The 12,436-nt window shown below is 38.3% G+C and overlaps 1 protein-coding gene across 1 annotated transcript in view; it reads right to left on the minus strand.

The window, feature by feature from the left end:
- TBC1D5 (TBC1 domain family member 5) overlaps window positions 1–12,436 on the minus strand; it is a 317,866-nt gene that overhangs the window by 200,138 nt on the left and 105,292 nt on the right. Inside the window, exon 4 of the mRNA XM_075212315.1 lies at window positions 6,470–6,578. Within this exon, the coding sequence (XP_075068416.1) occupies window positions 6,470–6,578 (109 nt within the window). The remainder of the gene's footprint in view (window positions 1–6,469; window positions 6,579–12,436) is intronic.

Here is a 12,436-nt window from a genome sequence, read left to right on the forward strand (position 1 = left end):
AAGTATGCATCATACTCTCCTTCCCCCCTTAAGTAACCACAGTGCATGCTTATAAAAAGCAGAGGTGGTAGTGGTTGAGAGAGGAGAGGGGCAGTGTGATGCTATGTTAAACTAGGCCACTGCTACTACACTGTGACCAGTCATACAGCGGCTACCGCTGAATGGGAAGTAAGTACCTTAGACAATGGAGGCAAAGGTTAGGCAATAATACAGCATGAGGTTATGTCATAAAGCCTCATATGCCCATATATATTCATATCTCACATATACTTTATGTAGGCATATGAGGCTGTAATATTGGAGCATGTAAGGCTTTAGTGGTTGATTGACAATCTTGTGGCTTGACTCTATAAATTGTACGCTTGTGAGCAGCCTGTCTTACCTCTTTGTCTGTTAATACCAAGTCATGTGTTATTACTACATTTGCTCTCAATTGTAAAGCACTATGGAATACGCTGACACTATATAAATAAATGTTAATAAACTACGGGGCTATGTTGACTATATTGTGGCATGTGAAGCTATAGCACCCTATTGGCCATGGTGCATATTGGCTAGCTGGTGGCATGCGAGTACATATATGCATATTGGCTATATGTGAGGCTACATGAGTTGGAAATACACAATATTTAGTTTGTCATGCTGTGCACATTACATATTAACATTTTCTTCATATTAAAAAAGTATATCCCACTGCTCCATAACACACGTGCTGCAATAACTACATCTTCTTTCACCAAACACGCATGTCAGGTATATCATTTTTCACCAGTGATTGCTCCTTGCTATGCACTGTATATTAATTTACATATGGACTTGCTGCATGCCAATTACAAATTTTGGTACGCACCTTACATACCCCTATATCATTTAATTTTGTGGGGTGTACAACATATATCATTGAATGTTAGTTTAAACTATTTTGTGCCAATTTAATACATTCATTTCACAGGACATAGTGTCAACATAAAATACTAATTATTCAAGTGCGCAGGACTGTATTTATAAGTATGCAGCTTAAGGTTTCACTACCAACAACAAGCATCACTGCCACACTGGTTCCTAGAGGATTGGTGGACTGCATTCTCATGGATACCACAAAATCAATGACTGAACCCACTGTGCGTAGACAATAGGTGCACTCTGAAGTAAAAGAAAATGTGGGGTTGTCATGTTGACTTTAAATTGTAAACTCATTAGCACAGCGGGCACATTTTCATATGCTTCCTGAATGTGCTTTTCTCCGTATGTTACATTTAGGTCTACTAATCACAATAAAATTGAATTGTTATTTTACCAATATGTATTCCGCCCCTCAGATAACTCTCAGCTAGACATTTCCTATAATCACTGATGACAGTCAGAATGCTTTACTGCGATCCCATTGCCTGTTCTGCATGGTTAGGTATTTTTCAATAATAAATTTAGATTTGAGAAATATTAGTGTTCAGAGAATTAGGCAATTAATCAGTTTTTATTAATTTAAAAGATTGTTTCCACTATTATTTATGGTTTTTGCTGTAGTACAGCATTTAGCTTCTGTACTAACTTATTCTCCTGCAGGAACCACGTGTCTTACCATTCAATATGTAATTACTCATGTAGAAAGTATAAAGAAATTGCTTTTGGAACCCAATTCACTAACATCTTGTTTATATATAGACTGATATTATGTAAGCTTTGGGGACAAAAAATCGTGGACAGGACAAACAATTGTATTTCTGCAATATGAACATACTTTTCTATTTTAAGACTTAAACGGGAGCTCCAGTGGAAAAAAACAAATGACAGAAAACTCTCTTGCTCCACCTAGAAGTCTCTCCCCTATTTGCAATGTGAGGATGTACAATGAGCTGGGTACAGAGAGAAGCATGTTCACAAGAAAGCATCAGCCATTGTGATGATGCCTCTATCTTCCTCTGATGCACTGGTCAAGGGAGTAATTCATAAGAGGTGGACAATGACCCATCGGGGGTAACCAAATTAAAAATAAATGGCCCCTATAGCTGGCACTATATAAATAAATATTTATGACAATGATGATGATTCACGTAAGCTGATGCCAAGCATTGCATATTAGTGAATATGGTCAGGAAGTGAATTGAAATAATTTGCATATAACTGGAGATTCCATTTTTCAGTAACGTTTGAAAAATAAAAGTCTTGTTTTATTTAAGTCTTCAACTGCTTGCACTAGATGTCCTCAATTGTGCACTGGGAGGGGATAGATCAGCTTGGAAGAGGACACAGATGATCGGAACGTTTACAGCAGTACAGGGTACTTCACAAACTGAGAGTTGGAAAGTGTGAGATGCATGGTCCCCCAACAGCAGAGAGTAGTGACGTGAGACTCCTATCAAACTGGTGAAGGGAGTCTGTGAAACAGCTATATTGAACAAGGTTTATACATCAGACTTATTATAAATGTCATTCTGCACTTGCTCCTTCCACTGTTGCTGGAAAAGTATATAAACTTTGCATGTTTTTAGTCATATCAGCAGCTTAACCACAAGTTGCATCAAGAAGCCCACTGATGAAAATGCCGTATAAGTGTGTGAATTCCTCCTTGCCCCTCAATTAGGAATGTAACATAGAACATCATGTTAGGCTCAGTTGATAGCATTAGTGTCTCAGAGCACTGGGGTCATGGGTTCAATTCCTACAATGGCCTTTTCTGTGTGGAGTTTGTATGCTCTCCCCTGTTTAGCATGGGATTCCTCCAGTACTCCTATTTCCTCCTACACAGTCCAAAATCATATTGGTAAGTAAATTGGCTTCTGACAAAATGGACACTAGTGTGTGTGGTAGGCAATTAAGACTGTAAGTTCCAATGGGGCATTGACAGATGAGAAAGATTGCATAAAATAGCAGCTAAGATGGCTGCCTTATAGTCTGCAACAAAGTAAAGTGCTTTGAGTCCTATAGGGAGAAAGGTGCTATATAAATAAAGAATTACTATGGCAATGGTTTGTACAGGCCTCTAAGAGAGGAATCAGCTATTCAGCTGACATTCTGCAGGTAAAGGCTGCAGACCGGGTTACACACAGGTATGGCAGTGCACCTAGGTTCAGAGATATAGGTGTAAGACATGTGTGATAAAATAAAAGTACAAAATGTGAATTAAAAGTGCTTTGAAAGTATCTTTCCACAGCTAATAGCAAGGCTGACAAGGTTTGTCTGCAATGAAGTTAAATTACAGAGCAACTGAATAGACTTTCTTCTAAAAGCATGGTGGGAGTGTCGCCTGTCCGTCAAGCCAGAGCTGTGGGAGAAGTGTCATTTATATAAACCTGAATTTTGCATTTGTGCTCTGCGACTGACACAAGATAGTGGCCGGTGCCCAGAAAGGTTAACTGGGACTAGCCAGAGTTATCTTTATCTGGAAGGCTGACCCTGGAATGGAGCACCCAGACAGACAACCTGGGGAGGAAGGTAAGTGCACTACCTACCCTTCCCAGAACTTTGAACGGACTTTTTTGAGACTTTACCCAGTTAGGTTACTTGGTGGCATCCTGACGAAGTGTATGCTCACTTATTGTGCTGGAACAATAAAAGCACCGTTTTGAGCAAGATGTTACACACACACACACACACACACACACACAAACACACACACACACACACCTCCCAATATAGACAGGACAGTCCTCATTTGATGGCTCTGTCCTATCATCCCGATCAGGTGCCATGTGGAAAATAAGGTTTTGGGAGAATTTAAGTGTTACTGAGGTGCCTGTGGAAAAAAAAATGAACCCACCAATCCCTGGAGAACTTGACTGATGGGCTAATTTTCTAGTGATGCTAGTTCAAGTCCTGTATACCTGTGATTCTAACGGTCACTGAAGCTGCCTGCAGTGTGAGCTCGAGTTCGAAACGCTGCTGAGGCTTGAGTGGGAGTCCCCGGAATGTAGTGAGAGGTCAGTGATGCTGTAAGACCTCATCATTGTTCTGAGTGTAGTTGAGGATGGAAGGAGGTGAACCGGAAAGCAGTTCAGGTGAGCAAGATGGAGTGACCATGACTGTGAAAGAGCGGAGAAGTGACAGTAGAGTAACAATCCAACTGTGAGGGAATGTCAGCTCTTTGGTCAAGTAACTGTACTGCTTAAAGTAACTAAATTAATTGTGCTGGAGTGTGAAACTGAAAGAGACAAGTATAGTCCAACCTCTTATTTCAATAAATAGTGATGGTCTGACCCCCATTTAATTAAAATGGTAACTGTACACCACTATGCTTGCTGCATCACATGAACTTTGCTGTTCTTAAGTGTACATGTGTAGGGTCACCTGTTTATCTGATTCCCCCACAAAGGCCTGAAGTAAAAGAAACTGAGCTAGAGCCGCAGAGTGGACCCAAGTGCCAGAGATAGGTGGCATAGTAAGAATATACCTAGACTACCCCTCTGGGGAAATAAGGGACTAAATTTGTTTATGCTTTGCCAAATCCTAATTAAGGGTTCAGGCCGCCTTAGGCTAATGCGCTCGTAGCTCCCTATTGTCTACCACGTGAGGTACCCTATCTCCTACCACGTCAGGCACCCTATCTCCTACCACGTCAGGTCCCTATCACCTACCACATCAGGTCCCTTTTATTTTTATGTGGTTTTTTTTTACATTATTTACAGAAATAAAGATGGTTTCAATGTGTACTATACATACAATGCACTTGTATGGTATACCTTAATTACATACATTTGTTCTATGCTACTTACACACATCAACATCATCATTTATTTATTCAAATAGCGTCACTAATTCCACAGCGCTATAAAGAGAACTCATTGCGCCAACAGAGCTTACAGACTAAATTCTCTAACACACACACAGACTAGGGTCAATTTGATAGGAGCTAATTAATGTACTAGTATGTTTTTGCACTATGGGAGAAAACCTGGAGGAAACCCACGCAAACACAGGGAGAACATACAAACTCCATAAAGATAAGACCATGGTCAGGAATTGAACTCATGCTGTGAGACAGAAGTGCTAACCACTAAGCCACTGTGCTGCCCACACACAATCATGCTCTTTAATTCAAAGACTATGCCGTGTCAGTCATCACTATTATAATATAAGATATGCCACGCAAATGGATGTACATTTAAAAGCATGTGACATTTTTTTTTCATGTTTTCTTTTTACTTTGGAGAACAACTATTATCTTATATTTTAAAATGAATTTTAGTTTATTTCACTCCGTCACAATTTTACACTTCTAAAAATGTTGCGGCCTCCAAACGCCTTGCACTCCAGGCTGCAGACTAGTCAGCCTATTGGATAATCAGACCCTGTGCTTTGCTCAGCAAACATAGGCGCATAAATTGGTCTACTTGGTACTTTGCGAGAAACTAAATGTTCTGTCAAACTAATCGCACCAGACAATGCAAAAAAAGTTAATCCACAAATGATATGATTTGGGCCCACAAATTCCTGTATTTCTCAAAAAAACAGTTGCTTTTATGCAAAAGACGGTGCATGGTGTCATAAAACAGCATTTTCACTGTGGGTTTGTGCTTTCATAAGTAAGCCTTAGTACACTGAATTGTGATGGTACTGGGATGTATTGGTAATAAGCATTTCAATTAACAAACTAGCCACAGTTCTTGCTTTTTTTAGGTGAAATGTCAGTACAAGCACAGTCCTAAAACATATTGCAAAACATAGTATAAATAGAAATATAAATTCCAACACACTTCTTTGTAGAACAAATGCATATTATTTGGTAACTTCTTTTTTATAGGGCCAATTTCGATCCCCTTCTGAGCCTAACCATTAACCTTAGATCTAACATTATCCAAACTCTAATCAAATCTGTGTATTGCCAAGTGGTATGAAGACCCACTAATACCAGCTGATTAGAGGAGACTAAACTTAAAAAGAACATTAGGTCCAAAACATACATTTACAATATTTTTTAAATATAACTGCATGCAAGTTTGGTCTGCTCTGGTTGCAAACTGTTTGTTAAAAAGGTTAATTGTCCTGCAGTAATCTTAGTAGCTTTACAAACAGCATTTATTTAATAGTAATGACATATTGAAAAGATGTTGCACCTAATTAGCATGTCTGGGATACAGGATATACAAGAATTATTACCTATGACAGAAAGTGGCTTTCCTTAGGTGCTTAGTTATATACCCTGGGATAAATATGGGATGAACCATCACCACATCATGACAGGGAGATGATACATGGATATCACAAAATGGTAGAAGTTGTGTCTCCCCAGCATGAACGTTTCTGCTATTTTGTGTTTTGAACAGAACAATTCTTGTTCTTTGTTTTCCTCTAAAATACTAAAAAGGCGGCTCTGTGTGATTACAAAATATCCTGTACATAATAATAAAAGATTCAGAAACAGTAGATTTAGTCGCCTGGAAAATCCTATGAGTGCATCAGTAATCTTCAAGCGCATCAGGTACAATGTTGATACACTGCAACCACAAACTATAAATAAATATTTTCTACTTACCTTCCAGCAAACACTCCGGAACCTGCTGCTTCTCAGCTGCCCATTAATCCCTTTCAGACGTATCGTTGCCAAATAATTGCTGTTTACAAAAAGTTCTTCCCATTCTTTGCTATGAAAGTAAAACACACGGATGTATTATATTTAAGAAACATATTACAGGAACAGGTTCTGTTGCACAAAGAGTAATAATACAGATAGCATTTGTGGTAAGATTTTTTTTCTTTATTTTATTCAAGCATAGTTGTAAAACGCATGGCTGTCTTTTTTTGGACACATTTCTTCTCAGGATTTAATGAATATGTAGATCGCTATAATTATGCCAGCTACTGAAATTCATAATGCCTATGGAGGCCATTCCATTTTCTCTAAAATGTTGGTACTGCAGTTCAGTGCGTAAACAAGAAAAATGAATATTAATATGGGCACGGCCATATTTCCGTATGCAGGCAGGAGAAGCACACAATGGCAGAATTATTTGCGAGGAACTTGAGCTAATAACTATTAAGTCCTCATAAAATATTTGCTTAAATTAACCTTTTTTCTTACCTTAATGACAGATTGGTCTGTTAAACATAATAGAGGCCTTCATTATTTAACTGTTTGTGCTATTAACCAGCACAATGGCTTTGTACTTATTTCTACATGAACAGTTTTAAATTTTTAACAGGTGCAGGAAAATTAAAATAAAAAAGCATTGAAAAATGAAAAAAAAAGGCCTCACTGTATAAACTGTTAAAAAAAGGCAAGCTCGAGCACCTTGCAGTACCTTGGCTGACTAGATAAACAACCTAAATATGCCTCCCAGGCTTACACACACAAGGGGCCTAACACCTGTGCCTCATTAATATACAAGTAAATCTGCTCTACTGGGAAACGATTGGAAATTAATTGTCCCAAACCATTTACAGAGTTTGAACAAAAGAATTTGACTTGGCTTCTCTTCTGTCTTTCTGTGAATCAAATGGCATGCATGACACACCATCAGCCTGAGAATAGTACACAGTGACCTGACTAGCTAATGCTTGTCACTTGTTTTTGTTTAATTAGGAGACACAAACAAGTTCATTGTAAAAATGAAAACATTGCATAAATCATAAAATAATCTTTTTCTTAGAGAATAAGAAGTGTTTATTGTGGTTATATACTAACATATGTGTAATAGACCTAAGCAACCAATGAGACATTTGCTTTCATTGTAACTTGCATTAGATTCATCAACGCTAAATGCTGTTCAGCTGCTATCAGTGATTGTACATTTGGATTCTATCAGTGCGTAACACAGCAGCATACCTCCCAATGTGGACCGATCCGCACAAGCCCCACCCAGAAACATCAACTTTGAGGGAGAAACACTGCCCTGTTTTGTTTCCTTTAAGGCCTTTGAATGGGACAGTTAGGAGGTATATAGTAGTGTGGTGGGGATCGTGTAAGTAAGGTGATGTGCATTGCCCCCCAAATTTTGCTGTGTGGTCTGGTTTTGCAAGTCACACCTCTGGGGAAACTAATGACAATACAGGAGAAAAAATAAAGCAGAGATATTCTCACTAAATTAAATGAATAATAATCACTAAAATCTGTCACTTAACTAAAAAGAAAGAGTGTGTCAAATATTTGGATACATTTCTGGATAATCCTATTGTTGTTCAAACTAGAACACGTCATACTGCACTACAAATAAACTTGTATTGTTAAGTTGACTTGAAATACGGGCAGACACAAGCCAGATTTGGAAAATAGCAAGTAATCCTGTGGCCTATAAATTTTAGTTAAACAGCACAGAAAAGAAATATAAAAAATAAATACATAATACTATAAAACGTAATTAAAAAAAGTGCTACTGACAAGTCACGATTATACATATCAGTGTAGCACTCACTTATTCTCTTTATCAAACCCAATTAATTATTTATAAAGTCATTTAATCAACGTAATCTTGGGTACCAGTGTGGCTGCTTCCTGGGCCCACTAGATACAGGCAGCCTAAAGAGGTGCAAACCTGTGCCCCCCCTCCCCCCAGGCTGTCTGCAGAGCGTTCTGCCTAGTAGGAGTGTGGCTGTGCGGACCAATGATTATGGACAGTCAATTTCCGCCAGCCCTACATCGGCCAGATGTGGAAGGAAGCCCCTTCCGTCTCCACCACGAACTACACAATAAGTACTATAGTGCCCCATAATTATTACTCATTATTTCATACTATTAAATATATGACTAATCGGAATAAAAAAAAACGAGAAGTCCCTTTTTAATCTCCATAATGTAGGAATGGAATGAAAATCACACATACTGGTAAAGAGGAAACAAGAATACAATTGTATTGTGATGATGGTAATAAGCGTTAAAATCTACATAAATGTAATGGCATAGAAAATAATGAAAACCAGAGGTGAGCAGCTGACAGGGTGGATAAGAGAGCCCAGCCTGCATGTACGTGTCATACTGATAGACATTCCTCCCTTCCCATGAGATGGAGCAAGCCTCACATCATACCTCTGAATTAGCCAATGACCAGCAAGCAACCAGAGGCACGGATGGCTCAAGCTGAAGTAAGAAGAAACAAATGTGGCATTTGACAGATAAGCTGAAAGGAGTGGGTAGATAGCAGTAAAGAGGGGTGAGAGAGAAAATTGGATTAGAACGAGTACGGAACATAGCCAGAGATGAGCGGATAGAAAAGGGGCACGATGAGATAAGGAGTAGTAGGGGATGTGTCCAAAAAAGGAAGGGGAGCAGAGAAAGTTGTAGCTCAAAGAGCAAGGGCACTCTGGTTTCCAAAATTTAAATAGTCAGTATATCATATGTAACAGGGCAAATGCCTTTATTATAACACATGTAAATACTTGGCGAAATATAGAGATAAAAACACATAGAAGGATAGAAAAATAGATTTAAAATAAGTTAACCCTTCAGTAACCACCGCTGGATAGGTTAGTAGTACATCAAGATGTGGTAGGTAATGGGCAAAAATAGAGCTAATGAACGGTAGCCTAGATTATAAATAAGCTATATGATCATAAAGTGAGATATATATATTATTCTCCAATTTGGTATACATATGGAGATGCTCTAAATCGGTGCAGATTAATAGTGAGCACCTGTCCTAGCGTCCCTGATAATGGTCTGGTATAGATTCGCAAGCTGATAGAAAAGGGGCACGATGAGATAAGGAGTAGTAGGGGATGTGGCAGTAAAATTGGTGGATGAGCGTAAAATGGTTGAAAGACAGACAAGATGGCTGAAAACATAAACTATCTTAATATGAAATTGAAAGTTTTCAAGTTTTCACAGATTCTTTACCTGACATAAATGACATTTCTGTAAATAGTCTGACCACAGAAGGCTCCAGGTTATCCTACTGACGTCATGAGAAGCATGGAGGGAGCATATACTTGTTTTACACCAATGGTACCGTAGTGGGCACCGTACTACCGTAGTGGGCCTTCAGAAATGTTCTAGTGTGAATAGGGGGGAACAAAAAGTACAGTAGCAGGCTAAGTGGGTGCTAAATATGTGTGTCTTTGTATTTGTTAAACCCATTATATTTATTTGAAGCTACACATTCGAACATAGAGGCAACTCTATTATGTGTGGATAAGAGGGAATATGTCCCATTGTAGAGGAGGAGGACTATAAAATATAGAGGGAATATGGCTAGAAATTCATTGGACTATAAAATATATGTATGGATTTTATCAATATATGGCTGCACATGACTATGTCATTTGGATAGCTATGAAGGCCAATATAGCTTGATGTTGGTGGATTATATAAGATGGGTGATTGTGAGGGCTAGATTACTTGGGTGGATAAGAAGTATGTGCGAGTTGGAAGAGGGGATCAGAGTTTGGGCGAGAAGTAGCTCACAAGCAAAGCAAAACCTGCTTTGTGGTGATTGATTCAAATGTTTCTATACAGCACTTTCCCCGAAATGAAGGCTATGGGATATATTTAACAAGCAGTGAAGAGCTTGTTAAATAGAACAATCTGCAAGCATAAACACCAGCAAAAGGCTTCTTTGCCTCTTTCTCTTATTTAAGAAAGGGTTAACAGTCAGCTTACCGCATTTGCAATTTATTAAGCTACAAAAAGCAAAGCTCAGGCAGTGAAAATTGCAGCGATAATCCATTATATATTGCTGCAATTTGCAGTGACACATATTGATAGTTGCTAAGTGCTATATAGTGAAAAAGAAAATAATAATACTTGCTTAACCATTGAGTGGGGTGTAAATATACACCAAGGAGTATAGTATGTACAACTCTGACCGTACTCGCAGAAAGTCCTAAATGACCCTGGAACACCAATAAAGCACTGTGATGTGGACACCTCAAGAAAATCTGAAGAGGGCCCAACTCACACATAAGTGTTTGGGTAGAGAGCATGGGGGTTGGAAACTGAGTTGTGGGGGGGGGACTAATGTGCGCAAGCTTGAGGGTATCTGAGCAACATGCAGCTGACAATGGGGGTACATGTAATATATGGCAGCAATGTGGGGTATCGGACAGCAAGTGGCTGGCAATTGGCTTTGTCTGAGCAGCATATGGCAGGCAACTGAAAGTAATCTGCAACATGTATCTGAAAATAGGGGCATTTCCCTGCAATGTGGGGGGGTACTCACTGCAATATATGGCTTGCAATATGGGCATTTCTCTGCAATATATAGCTTGTAAAGGGGGTATCTCTGTGAAATATATGACTGTAATTGGAAGATTTTCTCTGTCCATGTAGAAGTATGTTTAATGAATATTGTGAAAAATATATGCGCGCACATATATAAAGGCATACTCGATATAAAGCTATATCGACTCCCATACTTTACAAATTATCGCTGTCAAAATTATTCCTTAACAGAGAAAATTCCACAAAACACTTTCGTTATCAGCATCTTCACCTTCCTCTCCAAACATTAGTAACTTTCATTTTTTATATGTATTTTATTTATTAATTAAAAAAAAAAAAAAAAAAGCATAAAACAAATGGAAAATAAACATAAAAATATAGTTACTAGGAATGTCTCCAGGCATGGAAAACAAACGGCAGAAAGATACGTATATAGAACATGTACATATAAAAAGTCAGACAGATATGCAAATAGATATACACTGAATTCAGACATTAGCTATCCCCATCATCAGTTTAGACATCTGTTCCTTACAGCGCTGGAATATCAGATAACTAAAATATTGATAAGAAAACTGTTACTACCAGTAATGCCATATTGGACAATATACTCTCTTTACAGCAGACAGATTATTAGGTCATGACAACAAACTAACAATAATGTAGCTATTTGAAAGTCTACCTTAGACTGCTCACAGTCCAAGATAACAGTATAACTATTACATTTTTAAAACAAGATCTGCTTCTCTAAATGGACTGGATCACTTCAGTTCATATAATGGTTCTCATTCACAACACATGCAACATGACACTAAATCAATTGCTGTATCCATCCGTCTCATTGATTGCAATAAGCAATAGATACGTGTGACTAAAGATCAAGTGGTGTGAGGACTTAATTTATCCATTTTATTTAACTTTTATATATGAGACGCCAAAGGTTTCTACAACGCTGTACATAGGGGGTTAGAACATACAATAAAATGACTAAATTATGTAATTACATACAGATAATAATGTGTACAGAGAAGCAGAATAATAAATACATGGATGCAATTAATAGAACATATTACATGGCACACAAAAGCAATGCAGGTTAGGACAAAACAGGGACCGACATGAGACACAGAGTAGAGGACGCTGCCCGTTATGGTCTCAAGGAGCCTCTGCTCCTTAGCAAGCCTGTTCAGTCTTGATTAAGTAAAATATCTATTGAAATAATTATCAACCAGAAGATAAAAACTTTAGTTGTGGATCTGAGGAGAACAATATTTGAAGTGTATGCCACCGTGCTAAGTGGTTAGCACCTCTGCCTCACAGCGCTGGGGTTATGAGTTCAATTCCCGACCA

This window comes from Mixophyes fleayi, chromosome 5 (assembly GCF_038048845.1).
Source record: "Mixophyes fleayi isolate aMixFle1 chromosome 5, aMixFle1.hap1, whole genome shotgun sequence".
Classification (NCBI taxonomy): Eukaryota; Metazoa; Chordata; class Amphibia; order Anura; family Limnodynastidae; genus Mixophyes; species Mixophyes fleayi.